This window comes from Lepisosteus platostomus, chromosome 7 (assembly GCF_059453375.1).
Source record: "Lepisosteus platostomus isolate fLepPlt1 chromosome 7, fLepPlt1.hap1, whole genome shotgun sequence".
Taxonomy (NCBI): domain Eukaryota; kingdom Metazoa; phylum Chordata; class Actinopteri; order Semionotiformes; family Lepisosteidae; genus Lepisosteus; species Lepisosteus platostomus.
In genome coordinates this window covers 30117258-30142503 of record NC_142617.1, presented here as the reverse complement: position 1 = coordinate 30142503, position 25246 = coordinate 30117258, and the positions used below count along the sequence as shown (strand labels likewise).

Below are 25246 nucleotides of genomic sequence, written 5' to 3'. Positions count from 1 at the left end.
ATTTAGAATTAGTCCAACAGCTATTCTTTCACCATGAAAATAAATACAAGAACTTCAAGATAAAGGGAAAATGTAGCCTTTTGTATTAATCACCTCTGCATATGCCCACTTGTTGTACTATTTTGAGATGAATTTGAGATGAAATTCTTGTGTTCATTTGGATTTTTTTGTAATATTTTGTAAATGTTTTTATCTTTGGTTAAAAAGAGGTGAATTGTTGTTTTTTGCATCAGAATTAAGTAATTTATTCAACTAAAATGTTATGTTGTTTATCATCCCTAATAAATCTGGAAAAAATACAACCATCAAAACCTAGAAAGTGAATATATTTCAGCCTTGTCATCAGTAAGGAAGGGATCCTTTTATTGTGGACTTTGAGTATCTGTGTAGAATTGTACAGAAACTATATTGTCATATCAACACTACAATTTTAGTCATCTAAATTTTTATTGTTTTGTTTTTTAAATGAAGAACAATTATATTTATGCAGAAAGGAACATTTCCATCACATAGTTTCAAGTCGTTTTTGGTGGCTGAGAGTGGGGGGCAAATTTGTTTCTCAATTTTCTTCTAATGCAAATGTATTTTGCGATTAGGGTGAACAAGTATCTGTAAGAACCTTTACCCAGCTGGCATAGTGATGCCTCCTTTAAAATCAATACAGTTAGTTACAGTACCATGCTGTTAAATTATTTGCTTCTTGACCATAAAGAGTAATAGCTTTCTTGGTAGTTCTACTATTTAACTTGACCAAGTTGTCTCCAAGTGGAGATTCCTCCTTTACCTTCTATTTGATGTTTTTTTTCTTTTACAAACTTTGCCATACCACAAAAGCCTGCACGGCTGAAAATGCTGGAGCTGTTATAATATAATTTCATGAACAATAGGTATGAGACTCCTCCTGGATGAAGTGCTGTATCAGTATAGGCTCACCCCTCAGCATTGCTTGTATACAGCAAATTATAGCATACAGTATGTACTGTATGTATTACCCAATGGGGTAAAGGTTCATAATGAAGGATAAAACAGGGGTGTCCACATTGGAAACATCTGTAAAATGTACTGTAATAAGGGGTCCAAGACCCCAGTTACTACAAATTACTCCCCCCTTCATTCCAGGCATCTCTTCAAAAATTACATCTTCAACTTGAAAGTTGTAATTTATTATATGAGGATTATCTTTATCTGTAATACCTTACAACATTGCTCCCAAGTCTTATTAGATGTGAAACTAATCTCAATAACATTGTTTTTTTGTAAGTACAGTTTATGATAGAAATCAAGTTATACTACAGAAATATTATTGATAAATAGTGTATTACAGTGTACAGTTTAATTAATATCTTTTATGGGATTTTATTGCACACATTCTTAACTCTCATGACATTACAGAAGCATCCATATGGAATTATAAAATCTTAAGAAGGATTTTTAACAGTTGGAATCATTAAACAAGTCTGAATTGTTTTTTACCATTAACTGTAAATGAGCTATAATACATATTTGACCCCACTAAGCAAACTTTCACTATTTGGTAATTCAAGATCTAGATATGATTAAATTCTATTCCCTTCACACTATCTGGCTGTGTGCTTCACTCGGATGGGTAGTAAAACGTTGGTATCCTCCGACATGCAAGTGGGGGATCATTTGAAAAACTATAGGAACATATTGGGACAGTGCGGGTTGGGAGTAGCTCAATGCCCCTTGTGAGGGGTGGAGGTACTGGTGCAGGGTTAGCAGGAACTAAAAAATAACACAAAAAGGGTGAAAAAATAAACAAAAAGCAAAAAGAAAAGTGTAATGCTGTGTTTTGTGACCTCCAGTCTTGGCTTACCCTATTTAACGGGGTACAACCAGGGAAAAAGAAGAACTGCTAGCACAGCGGTGACCAGACTGAACTTACCCTATGTAACTGGGCCCAGTCTGGTAGAGCAGGGAGCGTAAGGCAAAAATATGTATGAAAAAGGTGCGCCTGCCGTGGTGAGAATACTTGATAAAGAAAAAGAAAAGAACGCCTTACACAGGTGCAATCTCCTCCAGGACTGCCGGTATAAAAACTCCTCATTCCAGAGGTGTCCCTGCTGGTTCCTTCATGGAATTAAGTGGGTGAGAGTGTAACGCATATGGAGGACATTACAGGTTGTGCGAGATGGCTTGCTAGTGTGGTGACATCACCTCCCTTCCCTGTGAACAGCAGGGACCTCAGCTGCTGGGCTGAAGGGAGATCTCCCTTTAGCTCAACTGGCTTGTTCCCTCTTGAGTGATGCCAGAGGCCCAGGTTCGAGTTCCCAGCAGTGGGGGGCTGACCTGAGGCAGCACCAGTGAGGGCGCATACCCACGTGAGCCCAAAAGCGCTATAATATAAATCATTCTTTAAATGAAAGGGAATTGTTATTGTTATTATTATTAATTATTAATAATAATAATAATAATTATCAGTAAATTGTCTACGTTTAACCATGAAAATGTGCCCCACTCTTTTCATCTTCTGTCTGGTTTCTCCCACAGACCCGGAGTCCCAGAGGAAACGCACTGTACAGAATGTTCTGGATCTGAGACAAAACCTGGAAGATACCATGTCCAGTTTGCGGGGATCACAGCTAAGTCACAGGTTAGCAGAGAATTTTTACATTCCCTGTCAATTTGAGAAACTTGAAAATTTTCCTGAGCCTCCTTTTACAAGACCGTGTACTGTTTACAAAATGAAGGCTTTTTATTGCAATGCTTTGCTACAGTACATGTAGTAAAAAAGAAAGGAAAGTTTTGGCAGCTTGTATTTTTTAATAAATACAAATGAAAACAAGCAACTCAGGAACCATGGTGTTTGGTGAACGTCATTTTGTTTGCACTGAAAACAAACTTTTATTTTTTGGCCTGAACATGAGAGAGACTACATAGCGAATATAGCAGGGGTTACTCACACCTTTTGGTTTTCACTGCAGCTTGGCCTTTTACTTACAGTAAATGATCCAAAAGATTGCTTGGTTGGAGTTTTTGCTATTGTCTTTTTACTTAAAATTTGGTGAGTTTAAGCTAGTTAAGAAATGCAATAGTCACAATGCTACCTCCTACACCTTTAGGAAATGAAAACAATTAAAGCGTTCAAATTAAACCTATCAGTAGTTCTATCAAAGGTTCGATTATTTAGTTGGGTGCTCAGATGGAAGTTACAGCATGTGGGTCTCCAGGAAATAGCATAGGGAACCCCTGGACTGTTGGCATTGCTTTCTCTCAGCACTGGGACCCTGGGTTCTGTTCCAGACCTGGGGTTCCATCTGCATTAAGCTCTGGATGCATATGTTCACCCCATTTTAAGACATGTTTTCCGCCAGGTGCCCCCACATTCCAAAAACATACAGGTAGGTTAATTGACTTTTGTGAAAATTTGCCCTTAGTGAGTGTGTTTGTCTGTTCTGCAAAGTGACTAGTGTCCCATGCAGGGTGTACCTGCTTTGTGCCCAGTGCTTGTTGATATAGGTTCTGGCTCCCCTATGACCCTGAATTGGGAGAAGAGGATAGAAACTGGATGGATGGATACACAACACATACTATACATATCCTCTTCTTCATTTAACCTTGTTGGATATAGCCATATTTTTCATTTTCATCCAGGGGTTCCCTATGCTATTTCCTGGAGACCCACATTCCTCGGGGAAGCCAGATTGAAATAAATCTTACATTAAAAATGTATATTTAAGCAAAAATAAAAAAAAGATGAAAAGGCCTTATAGATCACATCACTTTCTTGATTTTAATTCCTTTCCTTTGGGAATTGTGCTTTCAACCACAACCAAATTGAATTTCTTGGTTGACAAAATTTCAGTAAAGTTTGAGTTGTACTGTATATTTCTGAAGATGCAATAGAGAGAGGACATGTTGAACACTCCATCATTTGTGTTCGATTAAGAATTTGAATGCTATCTTTCGGTTAGCTTTGTATCAGTAAGGATACAAAAGCTACAGTACAATAAAATGTCTGGTGCATAGGCTCCAACAAAGCAGGATCTAACAAAGTCAGAGGAAATTTTTAGCTCACTCATCACAGCTTTCAGTGGCAAAGTTTACACTGAAACCATATCACATTAATAAAGTCCTTCAGCAGTTAAGTGTTACTTCATGAGAATGAGGCAGCAATGTACACACCGTGACGGCTCCTTTTAACAGCCTGTTGCAGGGCCCCAGGCAAAGCCGAGAGAGAACTTAATGCTTTAGCTGGTCATTAGCTGAGTCATAAAGAACAGATCTAGTATACATCACTCACTAACTGCTTACATTTTATTGTGGTATTCTTCTGCAAATGATTTTCATGATAAATTACCCCCCTTCTTTTTTATTTGCTCCAAAATCCCAGTTGTAAAATGTTAAATAGGAACTTTACAAGTAAGACTTTATTTTACTTTTTTTTGGAAAATCCTTTAAGAAATAAATTAGTGCTTAGAAATGTACAACTGAAGTAAGGATTCTGTATGCTGAACCAAAATTGTCCCTACAAAGTTTTGTCTAAGATGGCAGTGTTATGTCTGGATCAGCATGTACAGTACAGTAATCAAAGCAGTGATTTACTGCCTTAATTTTCTTATTAGCATCGATACAGATAGCAGAATGCAGGATATATTGAGATAAATGTAATTTGATTTGTAAAGCCATTATAAATTGTTCATGGCCCAATTATGCTGTCTTCCCTGCTACACATTTCATGCACAGCCTAGAAATGCTTTCAGGGATGGCTGTTAACATTAAAATCTGTCCTGGAAGTCATCGGAGTCATCGTCTAGAGAGTTTCAAATTTGGAATATACATATTTAAAACATGTTCACCGGTGCCCTGCACATCCTCAGGCAGTGTATATCCAGGGGTTTAGGAACTAGCTTCATCTGATACTGGCAATGAGGGGTCAGACACTCTGAGAAGAAATTATAAATGTATCATTATATCATTTTATTAGATAATTTGGAGGCTGAATTTATATTATATCAAATGTTGTCCTAGAAATAGCTTCAGCAGCATGCCCATCTTCCAAACTAACTACTAATTAACAGCTTCCTATGAAGCATTTTTTTTAAAAAAAAATAAAGTGAGTAAGACAATTTTCTTTGTTGATCATTAGATTTCAAACATATTATGTATTGGGTCAACAACCTTGCTCCAATGATTCCACAGATCTTACTGCATTGCAGAACAGAGAATGACAAAAGAAAGATGTCCCAGGAAGCTCATATTGTGATTGGAAAATATTAGCTATTAAAGATATCTGCTACGATATTACTGTAGTTCATTTGTTACTACAATGGCAAAAACTGAAAGAATTACCTGTAAGAAGGATATGTTTACAGAAAATAAGAAAATAGGAATCACATGTTTTCTGTAAATATGTGAACTTTTCTTCTAACTGGCATATCATGATTACTTAACTGGCAGTAGGAATAATACTAATACTAAAACTTTACATGTCTGCTCTTGTAGCAACTGTTGTTGGGGAAATTCAATTCTCTTCTTCTGCTTAACCTTTGCCGAATCAAGTGATAAACTACATTCTAGTGATGAAATCATTCTGGAGCTGGAAGCATCACGTAGTAGATGAGAGTTGTCAATTTCATTTGTTTTATTTCAATTAGTTTGCCATTCTGGGTCAGTGCTCGGCTTCAGATTGAGTCACATCAATTTAAGTCCTGAATGATTTTGGCAAATTGCCTTCCTCAACATTCACAGTCTCCTTCACTTCACAAGCAAACTCTTCTTTCTTGGTTTGTGAGCCCATCTTAAGGCAATTTTCCCAGTTAAATTTAACCATTTCTTTCAGTATGTTGAAGACGTCAACTTTGCGGACGTTTTACATATTCAATGTATAGGAGATTTTATAACACTTTTTTGTCCTTTTGTTTAAAACAAAAATAGAATAAGCAAAATTTTTAATTAAAAAACGAATGCTTGCCAAACCATTTTCCAAAACTGAAAATAGCCTTCACATGCTGCGCAAAAGTATTAAAACAGAAATCTTGTTTAGCCCTAATAGCTCATGTGGATGTGTAGTGACATGGACGTCATTAAATAATCTGTGAGTGGTTTGAATTAATTTCATTGCAGGAAAGAAATCTCAGATTTCTCATTTACATCCTACAGTACATACCTAAAAACTGCCAAGTTATATGAAGTTATATTGCTAGAAATGATTGCTTTGAAGGGAAAAAGTTTGTTTCTACATTAAGCCTACTTTAGACAGAGTTAATGTTCCCTAATGGACAGGCCAAGTAATTCATTCACATGATTATTTTTTGTTTAGCAAAAAATGATACGGCATAGATTGCCATTTTAAATATTAAACTGAATTAAATCCATAAAGAAAGTCTTATATAGCCCTTGTTTAGAAATGTTCATCTATCCATTTTCTAAGCACTTCATCCAATTCATGGTTGCAGGGGAACAGATACAGACAAATACAGTACCAACATGTTTTTTTATAATATAATATATACACATTTTTTGGACTGTGGGAAGAAGCAGGGGCATCTGAAGGAAACCACTGCAGACAAAGGGAGAATATGGAAACTCCAAGCAGGTAGCATTCCAGGCCTGGAATTGAATCCAGAGCCCCAGGGCTCAATGCAAACCACTGCAACATTTACCAAAAATTCGATTAGAAATAACTTTTGATAAAATAATAGGATTTTAGTGACAATGATTACGTTTTTCTCGGAAATCAGTTTTACGATATAATGAAATAATTAAAATATTGAATGATGGTTTGTTTTACTAAAATTATTTAATTAGTTAGTGTTATCAAATCTACAGTAAATGTATTTTTAAAGATGTGCACTCAACAATCGTTTTCTTCCAAGTATGGAAAGCAGTTCTTAATGAGATCTGTAATTCTCACTGATAACATTGTAAGCTCACAGATGTGAAGAAAGCCACAAAGATTGTTCTTGCATGGTATGTCACACTTACTCTGCCCAATTTCACATCAACTCACTTCTTGGCTAAGTGTGTCCTACCCCAAGGACAATCCGAGACACATTTGGCTAATAACGCAGTCCATGTCTGAAACAACTATTCATTATTAAAAAAACAGAATAAAAGTATTTGAAGTTTAGGAAAAATCTTAAGATCTTGAATATGAAAACAGAACAAAATTACTGCCTGTTAAATATAAAGCCAAAAGGATATTACTACATGCAGATGTTTTAGACACAGGAGTAAAGCAGATGGACAGATGCAGTCCAAGGTTATTGGACTCCACAGCCAATTTCCTGCAGTGAGTTTGAAGTAAAGCATGAGGCAGTTCAGGGATGTCTTTGCTGTGCGACCTTGTTCGTATCCTGAAGCCAGTTTTTTTAAGCTATTTTCAGATGCATTTCATGGGAAAGCTTAACGGCAAAAGGAAATGAAACATTCATACATCCTGGTGATAAGCAGCAATCTTACACCTGCCAGCTCCCATTGAGCTCTGGAATCATTCATCTTGTCTGACAGCGGAACGGCTTACATGGAAGCCACATCATGTTAAACTTACTCCAGTGTTCACAATATTGTGTATACTGGAGCAGAACTGTGACAAATAACTAATAGCCGGATGCAATAGTCACTGTGCCTGAAGCGAAGCCAGCTAGTTCCAGCTAGTTCGGATACGGTGTCGTCAGCGCCCTCACTGTGCATAGCAGGGACCTCAGCTGCCTGGGCTGGGGGAGGTCTCCTTTCGCTTATGCGGCTGGTTCCCTGTTGCGTTACGCCGGAGACCCGGGTTCGCGCCCCAGGTGCTGCTGGATGGAATGGGTGGCGGAGAGCACGAGCCTGTGCGGAACCATGACGATCATACCAGGAGAACATAACAGTGTAGCTGTTCACTGATCAAGACATTCAGGACCTGTCTGGTACATAATGTTATACAAAACTGACCAAACTGATGGTAATGACCTAGAATTTAGCCTCATGTAGAACAAATTTACCATGCTAATGCTCTATATAGCATTCTTAGCCACTCTGGAATACACATCTGGATTATGGTTGTTCTCCAAAATTCAATAACAGCCTTCACTTTTTATGATGATATGCGTACAGTAATCTATAATGGATCGATTAGAAGGGCTTTTGTAATCCAGATGTAAATTAAACAAGATTATGTCATCACTCCTGCTCTATTTTCAATATTTTTGAGTGTCATAATATATTGCAGATAAGCTCCCTGCTGGAGTACAACTGACTTGCATGTTAAATCTACAAGACTCCTGACCAAAACTTAAACCATCCTGGCAGTTATTCTACCTTGCAGTTATTCGTTTATGCATAAATTGAAAGGACAGACACACCAACTTCAGTGTTGTAGCCTGGGCAGCCCAAACCACAAGAACTGGAGCTATAATCATCTGCCAGCAAATGTTGAAAATTTCAACAGCACACTTTCCAAAACAACTTGCAAACAAATTGAAGAACATTACCTTATACTGTATGTGTATATGACTTATCTTCTTTGCATTTTGCATTAGAATAAAGAGTAAAGGTTGTATTAACACCACAACCACAAATTAACAGTTAATGATCATAAAATGTATTTGATAGATAAAGATGGCATTTTTAAGATGATAAAGGCAAATAGCTGATATTAGAAATGTTCATGTCATTCATGTTGTTAACGAAGGTAGGAGCACAAGGCATGCCTCAGGCTGTGGCACGAGAAAGATCACTCTTCAATAATCTTCACTTAAGAGGTAGAACTGCTTCTTATACTAGAAATACTACCAAAAACACAAAAAGAACCAAGTAATTATAGTCTACTGTACCAAGTGATACCTTATACTACATGTTTTTGCTTTTACGGTCTTGTTTTGCTGGCTTATTGATTACCTTATCAACGCATTTTGGAAGTTTGGAAGGACATCATCAGATAAAAAGTGACTTTGGGATCGATTGTCTTGTTTTGTTTTTTTTTTAAGTTTTTTTAAAGCTCCGGTTGTCCTTTTTCGATTGATAACATGTTTTTTTTTTGTTGTTTTGTTGGTAAAAAACAATTAAATATGATGGAGGAATCAAAAGTAAATATTGATTTACACCGTGGACGCTTGCGACTACACAAAGCATGGGAGACGTTTGATTAAATTAATGTTTTTTTTTTCAGTGAAGCTTTAATTGAACCTTTTTTGATTGATAAAAGGTTTTCTGTAAAGGTTTTGTGGTTTTGGCGATGTAAAATGATGAAGTGAGATGCTCCTTTTAAGTCAAGTTTCTTAGACAGTAGCCACATGCAGCCACATTTGCACTAAAAGGTTAAAGCAGGCTGTTGCATGTAAAAAGTAAAACAAACTGGAAATATAAACAGGAAAAACATCAAAATTGAAGAAGCTACTAATGAGAAAGAAATAAACAGAAAGTTAGGTTATATAGTTGAAAGTATAAATTTTAAATTAAGAGTTGGCATGTTACCTAAACAATGTTAGAAATCATTTACAATTCTGTGTTCAGCTTTAGTCACCAAAATACAAGGAAGATATTGTTGCCCTGGATTTTTTAAGAGAAAAGCAATCACATTCCTGTGCTCAAAGTAATGCCCTAAAAGAATTCAAACTTTTTAAAAACTTAAACAAAGAAAACTACAAGACGACCTGATTCAAGTATTCAAAATCCTAAGAATAGCAACGTAATACAAAGGGTTGTATAAGGGAGTATGGAATATGGAATAAAGTCATGTTATTGAAGCTTATAACCAAAAGCCCCAAATGACATATTCTTGTTTATAATCTTTCTCATGTTCTAATATTGGGTGAGTTATGTCATCTAAATGTCAGACTCCAGGTTCCTAAGGTCCTTTTTATCTTGTTGAACCAAAGTCGTAAAATTGGTCAAAGCAAACATAAAGCAATATTAATTTCAATTCCTAGGAAATTATGGATCTCAATTAAACCTGGTGTAGAAAACAATATCAATACAATAAAATACGAGCAGAGTCTGGCACTTTGAGACTCAAAGTTATGGGATACATAAATCAAGGAAAGAGTAATGAAGAGAATTCACCATGGCTAGATTATGCAGTGCATTACCAGACAACACCCACTCAAACAACCAGAATGCGCAGATACTGTGCTGTTTTTATCACCTTGGATTCATTTTTGACAGTAGTAATTAGCAAATGTAGTACACCAAGAAAAATGTGTTTATATTTTAAATATCATAGAGTCCAGTGGCTTTAGATTTTTGACGTGGTTGATTTATGTTTCTTGCACTGGTTTTTAGTTTTCCAAAGTAAAATAAAAACATAAATAAAAATAATAACTCCCAAAACATTAACAAATAGGAAAAATAAGTTTCATTATAAATTGAACTGGAGAAACATTTTCTTGCTTCAGTAAATTCCCCTGTTGATGAAAGACCTTTGTCTCGATATAAAAATAGCTTTAACATCTACATACGATCACTTGGGATTATTAATTGGAGTTTATGCATCTGCTTATGTAATATTCAGACTGCACTTTAGCAAGAAGCCTAATGTAAGGAACAGGTTTGCTAACATTGGCAGATTGACTTTTCTACAAAAACGAACTCTTGTTAATCTGCTCTATCACACTAAAATTTGAAAGTCTCAATATTCTTTTTATAGCATCTAGCAGCCATATCACCCTGCAACTCACAACTGGCAACCCACAGAAGCTAAGCAGGTGTGAGCCTGGTCAGTACCTTGATGGGAGACCTCCTGGGAAAAACTAAGGTTGCTGCTGGAAGAGGCGTTAGTGGGGCCAGCAGGGGGCGCTCACCCTGCGGCTCATGTGGGTCCTAATGCCCCAGTGTAGTGATGGGGACACTATACTCACTATACTGTAAACGGGCGCCGTCCTTTGGATGAGACGTAAAACCGAGGTCCTGACTCTCTGTGGTCATTAAAAATCCCAGGGTGTTTCTCGAAAAGAGTAGGGGTGTAACCCCGGCATCCTGGCCAAATTTCCCCATCGGCTGTTATCAATCATGGCCTCCTAACAATCCCCCTCTGTGAATTGGCTTCATTACTCTGCTCTCCTCCCCACTGATAGCTGATGTGTGGTGAGTGTTCTGGCGCACTATGGCTGCCGTCGCATCATCCAGGTGGATGCTGCACATTGGTGGTGGTGGAGGGGAGTCCCCATTACCTGTAAAGCGCTTTGAGTGGAGTGTCCAGAAAAAAGCGCTATATAAGTGTAAGCAATTATTATCATATAGTTCGTGTAGAAAAGCAGAAAGAAGCAAAGTTAACTGAAGTTGGGTATATTGTACCTTTCAACTACACACTTGAACTATAAACAACACATAAATTCATTATACTGTTACGTGATGGGTTCAGCGAGGATGGAGACTCGAACTCAAGCTTTTTTAGTGCACACAGTCGGCACTTTATTAGTTGGATGGGTGTTCGGCTCAGCACCAACCACACAAGAACGAAGACCAGCCAAGCAGGTTACAACACACTAGGGTCATTTCAAGTACAGGTATGTGGGCATAGGGCGGTAAGTGGGCACAGGTATTAAAGGGGTGCAAAACTGGGGGATACATATTTTATAGTTATCGACCCCTTTTAAAAAGAATTTGCCCTTATCTTTCAAAAACAGTATTGTACAAATGCACCATTGTCTGAAACGTTCCCCCCCAAAAGACCTGTGCAGAATATGAACCTTTAACTTCTAGGTCAGCATGTATAACTATTAGCTGGTCTTCACGTGTAAGCAAATGACTTCATGCTGTACAGAGTAATAGTTCAACAGCACAATATTGAAGACATTTATTTAGCTTTTCTCACTAGTCATACAAAAGTTTTATTATTTGCACATTATTTAATTTAACATATTGACAAGCAGTGAAATGTCTTGGGTAAAGATAATTTGATTACAGTATCTTAGCTTTGGGGTTTGTTAGGTACAGGGCCATCTGGAATGATGGTTATCCGTTTTTCTTTAACCACTGCAGATTAACAATAAGAGCCATGAAGTATTTTTTCTATTTCTGATTTTTCCTGATTGACCTTGTCTTTGACATATGGGGACTTCTTATTCCTTTTAATGATATGAAAACCATTAAACCAAATGTATTATCATACAACAATGCCTCCAAACACAAAATCTATACATCTATAAATGTCTCTCAATTCAGGCTAGATATGACTGTTCATTCACCTGTTGAACAAACTTCAGAAAAACATCATATAGTGCATCTACTTATTGTAACGCTGCTCTGTAGAGGTGAAAAGGATCCGATGCAGATGCAGGAGTCGAAGGGAGGTAAGTAAGTGTACAGAGCACAACCAGGAGCTGAGTCGTAGTCCGAAGGCGAAGGTAGGTCGAGATCCGGTAAAGGCACTGGTGGCGAACAATCCAAAATGTGAGACAGAATCGTGGTCGAAAAGAGAGCTGCAGGGTCAAATCCGAAATAGGCACAGATAGCAAATTGATCTCTGCTGGCTGGTGGTCGTGACACTTATGTGCACAGATTGGTAATGTGTTGCTGTGGTTCTCATTGAATTGTTTACAATTGTATTGGTCATCATTAACAGAAACACAGTATTTCATATGCCAAAAACCTATTGTGGCATTGTGTTATAAATATCAAAATTGCAACTCAGGCAAGCTATACTTGCTTTAATTTTAGCAAGGAAGAAGCGACATCAGAAAGTTCTACTCTTTGTTTATAGTATATGCAGACTGAATACAAAATCTTAAGTTAAATGTATTTTTAGGCTGATATTAGTTATTAGTCATTTAAAATGCACAAGTTTGATTATGTTGGTATATTGGTAGCTGTTTCATATTGTGTTTCATAGTGTAACACTTCGCTTTGCCTTCAATTTCTTCATGATGCTTCGATGCTACACAGCAACCAGAGGAGTAGAATGCTGCAGCTATTTTCAACCAGCTTACCACATAACAGAGAGACCCTGGCAACTACCTTAAAGACAGGAAATGGAGTTTAGAATGATCAATCAGGACAGCAATACAATTGAACAGACCCCATTTGACTAGATTTGATTATATTTGGCCATATTACCTACAGGATGATAGAATGTTCATTCTGAATGAATATCACAGGATCTTTAACAGTCAAGACCAAGTTTTAGTATTTTTTGTATTAGCCCCACAGCAGAGAGCAAGAATAATCAGTAATCAGGTCTACCACTTTTGATTTTACTGGCCCTGAAGGAAGATAGTTCTTTCATTTAGCAATACCAGCCTGAAAGCAATACATTTCTTTAATAGTACTATGGTTAACTTGGGAACTTGGATCAAAGCTTTTTACCTTTTTGAGGCGATGAGTTATGATAAAATGCAGGCATGATCCCAGAGTTAACACTCCTGCAAATGGACAGCATAGAAGGACAGAATAGGGCAGAATGAAAGTTTACAAATGAAGCAACCATTCATATCATTTAGTTTTGAATAAGTAATCATTCCAAGCATTTCTACAAGGAAGCTAGGATATCAGCTTCAAGAGCATGGCTGGGTATATTTTATTGCAGTCTCCCACAAACCTTTGTCTAAAGAAGTGCCTCTTAGATGTCAATTTTAAAAACTCTCTCAGTTGACTCTGAAGAAATGCAATGAGCTGACTGTCTATGTTTTTGAGGGCTATGAATGCTTGATTCAGGTCTGTACAAGGCTGGTATATTCCTTTCATTGTCCATGTCCATGTCACTGAGGGACATTCCTTTAAGCTCAAGAATGCTTCTAATCTGTGTTCTCTGGACTGATTCTTGAGCAAATTCATTGTGCACTTTAAATATAACATCCCTTGATTTAATTTCATTCTTGCCATACTTTTGTTTTGTTGCCCAGCTGCCTGGAGAACAGCGTCTGCTATGACAGCGATGAGACCAACCCCCGCAGTGTGTCCAGTATGTCTAACCGGTCATCACCACTGTCATGGCGCTATGGTCAGTCCAGTCCGCGACTGCAAGCTGGGGATGCCCCCTCCTCAGCTGGGGGCTACCACAGTCAGAGCACACAGTATGCCTCACATACCATGCCCATGAGGAGCCCCAGTCGGCTGAGTCACATCTCCCGCATTGAGCTAATCGAAAGCCTAGACCCTGATGACTCAGACCTGAAATCTGGATACATGAGTGACAGTGACATCTTGAGCAAAAGTCTTCATGACGATGATGATGACGATGACCTCGCCAATGGGTAAGAGCAACAATCCCATCTTAAAAGTGTTCTGCTTTTAAAAAAAATGTGTAGACATTTCAGGAGCAGATTTTATAAAACTAAGAAATTCTATGCCACAGTATATAGGTAATCCCTGTATTTAACCTTTGAATATTTTACCTCATGATGCAGGTGACTAAGCAATGTGTCATTAATCAGTTCCTGTTAAAGGACATTCATCAATCCTTCCAAAATACAATAACTGTAGGGATATAGTTTCCCCTTCTAAAGTGAGTCCTAAACTGAGTATTTCCAATGCACAAAGTCCAGTAGTATTTTAAGTTCCATGGTTTAGTTTCATTAAGACAGAGACCAGTAATGTTGTCAGGTGTACTAAGGTTATCTTGCTCTTGTAGAGTTTTGGAGTTAGTAACTTTTTTGTAATTCCTGAAAAGTTCAAGGTACTGACATTTGAATATAAATCTTTCTGTTTGGTATTATTTGATTTGATTTGATTTGATTAGGAAGGCACAATTAACATTGCTGCTTATTTTAAATGCATCTCCTTATTCAAAATGTTTGTGCCAATAGTGCTCTGTTTAATGCTATGGTCATTTATCTGGCTGGTAGACAAACGTCTTCTTAAGTGTCAATGTAAAAAAGACAGATGTTGTGTTAGATTACTGGGCAGAAATTGATGGTTTCTGCTTGTTTCTGGATACACTGCTGTTACTGTGTTGGTCGAGATTAATGCTCCTCTTTAGAAACGTATATAAAATGAAGGGATATCACAGAATTAAGAGTAGAAAGAATGCCTCATAATGGGAAATTTTTCACATATTTACTGTCCTCAGGGCATGAGTTCAGAAAGTTGTTTGGTAAGCAGTTTCAGGGAAGAAGAAAGCAGAGCATGGTCTATCTGGATCTCCTTGAGATGTTTATGCTAGACTCACCCAGCAGTCTTCTCTTTCTTCTTCTGTACAGAACATTTTGGTATATTGGTTTTTGGGGTTTTTTCTTCACAAGAACGTTTGTAGGTCCTAATGCACTGATACCATTCCTCATTTTTCTCATTTTGCATTTTAAATGTGACCTTCTTTGGATGTCCACTGTTTATGTTTGATCCTTAGGTTTTCAGAATTGGAAATGTGTGTAATGCAGGTTGGTTAAACTACAGTAGATGTATTACATCAACATTTCAGTGGCCAGGACAATCTCTTCTGCCTTGGTGAAGAAGATTGAGGATAAAACTAAAACATGTTTTGTTTTATATACTGTATGTATGCTTTTCTGTACCATTGTACATTAAACCAGGTATTACCTAAGCCAAAAAGTATTTTAAAGACTTACCATTTACAGGTTAATGTGTGACAAGGAGTTTTTGTCTGTTAGGCATACTATTACATATAGTAGTTCAGGTGGGTAGCTGCGTCAGCATGCGTAGGCTGCAAAGGAACAAGTAATAGATTTATTCCATGCTGAAAAGAGAAGAAAGAAAACACAATGTTTTGGCTGTGAAGCCTTCTACAGGTGTGAGAAAGACAGGGCAGTAAGCAAAGGTAATGTAGCAGAGGAGAACAAAAGCTCTGAGAGAGGAGGAGCGGGAGGCAGGAGCAGGGGACAGAGTGGCCAATCAGGTAGTGTGAAGTCAGGATAGGTGAAGAGAGTTGTGAAATGAAACCTACAATGAATAGAGAGAATTTAGAAGAAAATTAGTCTGTCATTGAGAGAAGGGGGAAGGTGTGATCCTAGTATAACTGCAGGATAATTTTAGTTTTTGTAGTCTTTCTGATGTAGGAGTTAGGAAAACCATCTTTGAGAACATAGACGGAGATATCAGTGTGATCATGGCCATCAGAGGTGAAATGAGAAATGTTAGGCTTGGAGAAATCTTTAATATTTACAGCCCTCACACATTCTCTGAAGTGGTCTCCGAGTCTCAGTCCTGTTTCCCCAATGTAGATGGCTGGGCATTTACTGCAAGAGATACAGTTAATAAGGTTGCTGGAGGTACAAGATGTCATCTGAGTGATCCGGAATTGTCTTAAGGGGCCTTGAATGAGTGTGGTGTTAGATATGTACTTGCAGGTGATACAGTGAGCTCTGTTGCAAGGGAAAGTGCCTGGTGTGGATGGCTGCTGAGGGCGGTCAAGGGAGCTGTGAACAAGAAGGTTACGTGGATTAGGTGGTCGGCGATATGAGATGATGGGGTGGTCAGAAAAGAGGGCCCCAATGTAGGGATCATCATGTAGTGCCCTTAATAGTCCTGGGGATAGAAAGTGTGTTGGGTTGGTAGGGAAGCACCAAAGGAATGCGGTTGTTACGGCGGGAGTTCCTGATCAAGTTGATGGTCCGAGGGGTGTTTTTGGCACGGGCAAGGGACATGTCAATAACATTGACGACATAGATTTCCAGAACCAAGCCCTCAGAATGTACTCTTTTTTATCAACAGAGGATACCCTAGCAGTGTTATTGACAGGGTCCTTGCCCGAGCCAAAAACACCCCTTGGACCATCAACTCAATTAGGAACTCCCGCCATAACAACCACATTCCTTTGGTGCTGTTTTCTGTGCAAAATTATTAACCATCCAATGATGTCCCATTTTACTGAATTACAAATAATATGTGCCCATTTTAAAATTAAAATCAACATTTTAATCAAAGTAAAAAAAAGGTCACACTGAACTCTTTTATGAGTGACAGATGCTAAATGTCAGCAGAAACTGCTAAATGTCAGCAAAAACAAAGATCAAAACCTTAAATATGTTTATGCATAAGTAAAGTATTTACCCCTTTTGCTATGGCAAACGTAAAATAGTTCAGGTGTATATAATTACTTTGATAAGTCTTACAGTTAGTTGAATGGCCTATGTCTGTGTGCAATAATAGTGATTTACAAATTTATGGTAAATAAACTGTCTCTGCAGGGTACCTCAGTTAGGTAGTGAATTTCAAGTACCTCTGAGCATGGTGCAGTAGATAATTAAGGAATCAGAGGTATCTTGACTAAAGTCTTATTCTGATCTCTAATTTCTTCCAGCGGTACCTCCACCAAGTATTGATTAAGGGGTGAAAACTTATAGTATCAGTCATTTACCTTTTGATTTTGATTTGCTGGAATTTAATTTCTTATTTTTATCCATAAAAGTCTTTGAGCATTCAAGATTTCATTAAAATATTGACTTTCAAAAACGAAATACACATTAAGAATTCAACGGTCATTGGAAGGCGTGAAAGCTTGTAAGAAGTCTATTTTCTTTTGCTAGGCACTATATATAATAATAAACACACACACTTTTCAGCAACCACAAATTTTTTCGTTTGTTTCAGTTATCTTCCAAAAATGTACATTCCAAGGACATTTTGTCTTCCTCTTCCTGAAAGATTAAAGATATCATACTGTAGCACTCAGCCTTGTGACCTCTAGCACACATGCTCCCAATCTAAACGGCTGTTTGGAAAATATGTACGTTGAATGAACAAAACAATCAAGAACAACAAAGTCCCAGTCTGTACACATAACTAAATAGATTATATTAAAGATGTTGAAGATTTCTGATGTTTGGTTGACTGCTAAAGAGTTAAGAACAAAAACATATCTACATTTATATCATTTATAATTGTCAAGAAGTATGTATTTTTAGTCTTCATTTCACCGAATCATTTGGGGATCCTGACAAGTAAGAAAAGGTGTTATCTATATATATATAGTATACACAAGTTTATATAAGAAGGACCTTTTTAGAGGGACATCTTTTTGCCTTATCGAAGCACTTGGCACAAACCTTTTGTGACGATGTGTAGGTCAGGAACCTATGCAGGCGGTAAAATCCGGAAGAGACTGAAAAGGGGCAACAGGTAAACACGACAGGATCAGGATGGGATGACTGACAGGGGGGCAGTGACGGCAGTGCGCGGAGGGGCGTGGCACAGGCGAACAAGTCCAAAACTATCCAGAAGGGGAAATCAGGAAGCAGTCCAAATGTCCATAGCCGGGAGATCCTTCCAAAACAAAACAAAAAGGATAAAAACCGGAACGGGATCCGGTGCAACGAGAGGGATGACGGGGCCAGGCGCTCTGAGCTCCGGACTCAGCTCGGTCAAGCCCCAGACGTAGGGCGACTTGATGGTAGGCCAGCTTCCGGGTGTCCATCTTCCAATGCAGAGCCAGGAGTAGCGAGAGCGCCTGCCTTAAATGAAGTGTGGCAGGATTGGCGGCCTGTTCACATGATCAACTAAAATGTGAAAGAGCCGGAGCGCCCTTAAGAGGACGGATTACAATCGTGACACCTTTAAAGAGAATAGTTTTCTTACTGTGTTTGAAGAAGTATAGAAAATTTTGAAATCTGTAAGACAGGAAAGAATGAAAACCTTCCCTTTGTGTTACCTTGTAAGTGTTTCTATTGATCAGTGTTTCTGTTGTGCATGACATGAGAATTTCTATCTGTGATTATGCCCAAGGTGTATATATAGAGGACATTTTCCATGCATTTCATGCAGGAGCATGATCTTCTTACACAAGAAAGCTTACACCAAACACCATGGTCATCTGATGACAGGTATACAACACTAAATCATCGGAAATTCATAAATGTTCTGTTTTTTGGCAATAATGAAGATACATTTAAGTTTTATAGCTGCAGATTTTGTTTCAGAGTTATACATAACACCTGCTTATTTTTAAAATATATATTGTAGAATTGAATTTGGATATAGAGGAAAATGCTTACTTTCAAAGCCAAGCCATTTGTTTGCAATTATGCATTTTATGAAATAGTTGGGTCGTCTTTCATCTACATTTTCAGAAGTGCAGCCAAAGCACTTAAAATTTTGAAAACCATGAATCAGAAAATAAAATTAACTTTTGTCTACACCTGGATAAGAATAGTAACTTGGATCTGCACACATACCTGTATTGTATTTTATTTCTTGAGAACAATATTTTCAGTTTTGAATAACAAGTAGTGTATTAAATCATTCTGCAAGGCTATTTAAGAATTAGATTACAGATATTTCTGGATTACTGCATTTATGCTGTTTATTTATTTATTTCCTTTTGAAGCAATGCACTCCACTCAGGCACAGTATAAGCTTATATGTCATATCCTGCATGCTGCATTTATATGGCATTTACCTACTTTAAATGGTTGCTTTTTATGTGGGATGAAAGTGATGCCAAAGTTTCTTATTTTTCACATAGACACATAAGATGTATCAGACACTCAAAAATAATGACCAAGTGCTAAACCATGAAACTGGGTTTCTTGTATATTTGGAAACACAAAAGTATAACTTCAAAAACTTAAATACCTATTTCTGTTTTCTGATAATTAATATTATTTGCTCCCCTAAGGCTTTTGCTTTATCAAAGACAGCTGTCTCCCCCCCGGTGCTGAGCGGCTGTGGGTACTGTGGTATTAATTTGGCATCATTGAGAGTTGTCTGGCAGTGATTTCAGTGTTCAACATACAGTTACCCAGCAAGGGGTTTCCTCTGGAGAGTTCACAACCAATAAACCAGTTAAAGGAAAAACATCCATCATTCAGAGGAACGGCTGTGGGATGCTATTTTTAGAGCAGACCCTGTTTGTCAGACCCTCAGTCAGTGAATTTTATGCCCTAGAAAACTATGAGTTCTCCCCCAGCTTTGAAGGTTGCAGACATGACACCTGACAGTTTCCCTTTTATTCTCTTCTGTTTTTTAGTATATTAAGTCACAAGTCTCTTTCCTATGACATCCACAGAGGGACCCTTGCCTCTAAAGTGTCGGATCTGATGTCCTTTATCCATCATAAGAACATAAGGAGACCATTAGGACCTCTGTATCTTATTTGGTTCTTCTAGCTAATTGATCAGAGGATCCCATCTGGCTATTTCTTAAAAGGAGGAATTCATTTCAGCAAGTCGCTGGGTGGCTTGCTATCAAATTCTACAAACCTTTGGGTGCAGAAATACCTCCTCTTCTTCTGTTTTTGGTTTAAAATGCTCTTCCGTGTGGTTGTCCCTTGTGTACTCTGGTTGTTGTTTCATTAATGATTCTAAAGAAATTGTCAATGTCTTTAAGGATTTTAAATACTTAACTTTGGATCCCCTCAAAGTCATCTCCATTAAAGACTAAAAAGATTCTGTTCTTTTAGCCTGCCATAAAATATAAAAATATATACATACTGTACTGTATGTTTTGAGTCCAGAAAATGTACCAACTGTAACTAATTAATAGTGATTGAAATTGTTAGCAATATTCTAAAGGTCTTTTGAGGTCATACTACTGTACAATTTTAACATAACATCCCTTGATTTAAATGTAAATTCAATTAGGCTAACATTCAGTTTGCCTTTTTTTTTTGGTTCCCCACATTGTATACAAGAATAAAATGGTATCCTACACATCTACAGTACAGTATGTCTTTATCATAGATAGCTTCATCATGCTTAGTGTTTTCCATTTTATATTTTGTAGTTAATAGTTATGCTATCAACATTTAACACTTTGATCTTGTCTACTTTAAATGCTATGTGCAAGGTATTTGCCTAATCATTAACTTTAATTAAACCTTTGTGAATACCTTTTGTAGCTTATACAATGTTTGCTAATCCTCTGCACAGAACTATTTCCAGGATTTAAATAATTGTTTACAGGTAGGAAGACTGCTGGTCCTAATACAGATCCCTGTGGGACTACTCTAAATGCATCACCCCAGCTGGACCCCTTATGCACATTCTGTTTTCCATTAACCAATTCTTAATCCAAATACATGAATTTCTTTAACTGCCTACTACCTGCAATTTAGGAACTAATATTTTATGAAGAATGTTATTAAAACATCATCAGAAATTGTAAATAAAACATATCATATTCTATTTTCATACATTACTGGCTGTACAGTGTCAGTTAAGCTAGACATACCTTTTCGAGATTCCTCTAGTTTAGATCTTCTTGTTATTTCCATAAACATACATGTAATAGACATAAAACTTACAGTATTAGCCTATAATTAATTGGTTCGGTTTATCGATGGACACTGCATTGGAAATGTTTTAAGTCAGGGGATATACAGTATAATACCCATCTTAAATGTCTGTTTGAATAGTTTCATCAATGGCCTGTGAATAACATCTCTTGTTTCCTCAAGTACAATTGGAAGAATACCACTGGGCCCTGAAGATTTACTTGTTTCAGTAACCTGTACCATTTCTGCTTTTTCTATACTTAAAATAGACCTTTTTTAAAGCAAAATATTAATTTAGCACATCAACCATTTTACTTTCAATATCTAAATACTTTCATTAAAGTATGTCATAAGAAGCTCCATGTCTTTAACCAACATTATTTATTCTAATTTCATGATACAAAAAAATCCAGGCCAGTCCTCCAGAGGTGCAGGCATTCCTTTATCAACGCCCTGCATGTAATGAGGATTTAGATAAGGTACAAGGGATGCCAGGCCCCATTTGATAAGCTGTGTAGTCCTGTTCCATTTTAACAAAGCATTTGCAGCAGCAAGTGCCTTTCTGTACTTGTTGAACACTGATGGTGGAATGTGTTTGCTATTTATGCCACCTCAATTAACACATGGAGGGAAACAATTAAGGATTAAGTGGGACGAGCAGAAATGTTGGACTTAATCCAGGTTCATATGTGTTGAAATAACAATTCTACTAAATGTTTTGCTAAAACATTTTTTCAATCAGCTGTACATTCATGTTGCTCTTGGGATAGTTTTATTTTACTGTTCTTTCACACATTTTTCAACTAGAGTTGCATATTTGCTAACCCCAGGCAAGTCTACATTGCGTATTGATTGTGTCTGTATACAGTATACTGTAAATTGTGTATGGATCACAGCTAAAATAATTTGATGACCAATTTAATTTTCACACGTGGTCTGGAAAACATCTCTGATACTGGCCAAAGTTTCCCTAAATTTTCCTCAAAAAGCTTTTGATTTTGATGAAAACAGGCCTTTTTTTGCATCTGACAGGGCTACTACATTTTGGAAAGTTGTCAAACTAACACAGGAGTCTGACAGCAACAATGCCATCCTTCAGGAAGAGGCCAATTGGTCAGACTAAAGGCAGCAGTTTAAATGCCAGTTCACACTGGAGAATAATAGGGGTGATCAGGTCATGTGTCATCCATATATTGTATCTATATGGCAAGGTATCAGCTTTCTCCTTGATTTCATTTTTGAGCAGAAATCCCTGTCAGCAAGTATTTCCCTGAACATTGTGCCAAGAGAACTTGCTTTAAGACATTATCCCCAACACTATACCACAAGTACAGCATTGTCACTATGCAACAACATGAAGGAGCTATATTCTGACATTATATATATATATTTTATCTTTTTTAGACATTTCCATCTCTCTATAGAATAGGGATATATCACAGACAGAGGGATTATAATAATAATAATAATAATAAACTTTATTTTATATAGCGCCTTTAAAGGTGGCTTCTCAAAGCGCTTTACAGGATGACAATAACAATAAATAAGAAGATTTCACAAGATAAGACACAATTACAATTACAACAAAGAAGAATGGAACCAGTTAAGTAAAGGCTTTTTTGAAGAAGAAGGTTTTGAGTCTGGATTTGAAGGAGTTTAGAGAAGGTGACTCTCGGATATCCTTGGGCAAAGAGTTCCAGAGCTTGGGGGCATAGCAGGAGAAGGCCCTGTCACCCATACAATGTAGACGGGTTTGGGGGACAGTAAGGAGGGCAGAATTTGAAGAGCGGAGGTTGCGAGGTGGGGAGTAGGGCGATAAAAGTTCAGACAGGTATTGAGGTGCCAAGCCATGTAAAGCCTTATAGGTGAGCATGAGGATTTTAAAGTCTACGCGGAATTTGACCGGAAGCCAGTGCAAGGTATTATAGTGGTTAGTACAGTAGTAAGTTCTACTATGTTCTACTTGGTTAAACACATGAACTGATAGGTTTGACACAGTAATCTTTGCAATCATAATTTAACCCACAGAGCACACCTTTCACCTCTTTGGGATCATTAAAATGTAGCGATCCTTGGAAACAGAATCTATTCCTTACTGCTGTCTCCAAGCTTCTCTTGGGTTGCTATGGAAACATTTATTTCCTGAGGAGTTGGGAAAGGGAAGGATTCCATTTTCAAAGGTGTAAAATGCAAACATTTTCTTTTGTTCAGCCTTTGGCTGTCATTACTGGTCAGCTTGTAACAGATAAATGGAATTTAGATTAATCATATTTTTCTTAGAATAAGAAGGAATAAAGAACAAAATCAAGAGCATGTGTTATTCATGAACAGGTGGATTTGTCCTAGAAAAGGGTTGAAAAGCCATTTTCATTTTCTTTTTATCCAGCTAATGAATATAAAATATATTTTACAATATATTCAACTTAACTAGCATCCAAGGCAACAAACATATACACTGCTCATCACAGAGATAATTGTATTGCCACAAGTTGAGAGGGTGTGAATGTAACGAACAGTTCTTTCCGGACCCTATGCGGACGACACAATCCGAAGAAGTGGGGAAACACTAGGGAAACGTCATGCAGGAATACGAGGCTGAAGACAGGGGGGGGCGTGTCCAAGGTGCGCTGGTGCACGGGGGAGGTGTGGCCGAGGCGATCAATCCAAAAGAGTAGTCCTTAGAGAGTATCCAAAACACAAAGGTAAGTCCAAAACCAGGAGATCCATCAAAACACGGAATTAAAACCAGAGGCTGGGCCGGAACCGGCGGATAGGGAACAGGAACGGGAAGAGAGATTAAAACCTTAACGGGACCAGGCGCTTCCAGGTCCCGGACTCGCAAGATACGGAAATCAGATGCAGAGCCCAGATGAGTGTCAGCGCCTGGCTTTTAAGGTGGGCTGGGAATAGGAAACAGGTGCACAGAATAAAGTCTCAAGTGGAAGGGCTGGAGCACCCTTAAGGAGGGTGGACTATAATCGTGACAGTACGCCCCTCCTTTTCAGGGCGGCTCCGAAGCCCTAAGAAAAAAAAGGGGGAGAAAAAAACACCCGATGGAATCCAGGCTGCCAGGGTGCCGTCCGCGGGGTCCAGGTTTTGGCTCTGCATTCTGTAACGAACAGTTCTTTCCAGACTCTATGCGGACGACACAATCCGAAGAAGTGGGGAAACACTAGGAAAACGTCATGCAGGAATACTGGGCTGAAAACAGGGGGGGCGTGTCCAAGGTGCGCTAGTGCACGGGGAAGGTGTGGCCGAGGCAAACAATCCAAAAGAGTAATCCAAAGAGGATATCCAAAAACACAAGAGGAAGTCCATAGCCAGGAGATCCATCCAAACAGGGAATTAAAACCATGAACCGGGTCGGAACAGGAACAGGAACAGGAACAGGAACAGGAACAGGAACAGGAACAGGAACAGGAACGGAGGTTAAAACCTTAACGGGACCAGACGGTTCCAGGTCCCGGACTCGCATGGTACGGAAACCAGATGCAGAGCCAGGATGAGCGTCAGCGCCTGGCTTTTAAGGTGGGCTGGGTAAAAGGGATCAGGTGCACAGAATGAAGTCTAAAGTGAAAGGGCTGGAGCACCCTTAAGGAGGGGGGGAACTATAATCGTGACAGTGAATAATTGAATAAAGAAGGTCAGAATTATAAAGTAGAATGTAAAGTCCTGATTCTAGTTTGCTTGTCAAATTCTAAAAAATGCACGCCCCTTATTGTCAAGGAATTTACAAACACCAACTGTCAAGATCTAAGACTATTTTTACAGCTATTTACAAAATTGTGAGTACAAGGGTGGTGTATTTTACAGACAGATGTGACACAAATTAGGAAGAAGAGAGAACCTGTTTCTTAAAGATTCTACTGAAGACTAAGTTGCTCCCTAAACAGACGTTAAATAAGTGAGAACCCTTTTCACTAATCCAAACAGTGCATCATTAAGCAAATGAGAGGCTACTTTAGCCAGGTGGAGAACACAAATAGAAAAGAAATATTAAATATATATACAAATATATACTGTCTATATTTTCTTCATAAACACTTCATGATACAATATAACAATATCTTCCACAGCCATTTGTGCAAATGACACAATTATTGTTCATAATATATATTTTCAGCCCAAAACTAAAACAAAACTAGGACTTAAGGGCTGACAAGAAGAGTTTACAGCTTTTTGTAGCTTTTTGTAGCTGTAAAT

General features: G+C 37.9%; 1 protein-coding gene across 7 annotated transcripts in view; it reads left to right on the top strand.

Annotated features, from left to right (window-relative positions):
• nav1a (neuron navigator 1a) overlaps positions 1-25246 on the top strand; it is a 257779-nt gene that overhangs the window by 105321 nt on the left and 127212 nt on the right. For all 7 annotated transcript variants that reach the window (XM_088639806.1, XM_088639807.1, XM_088639804.1 and 4 more), the window contains 2 exons: positions 2512-2614; positions 13782-14132. In XM_088639806.1, the coding sequence (XP_088495932.1) occupies positions 2512-2614; positions 13782-14132 (454 nt within the window). The remainder of the gene's footprint in view (positions 1-2511; positions 2615-13781; positions 14133-25246) is intronic.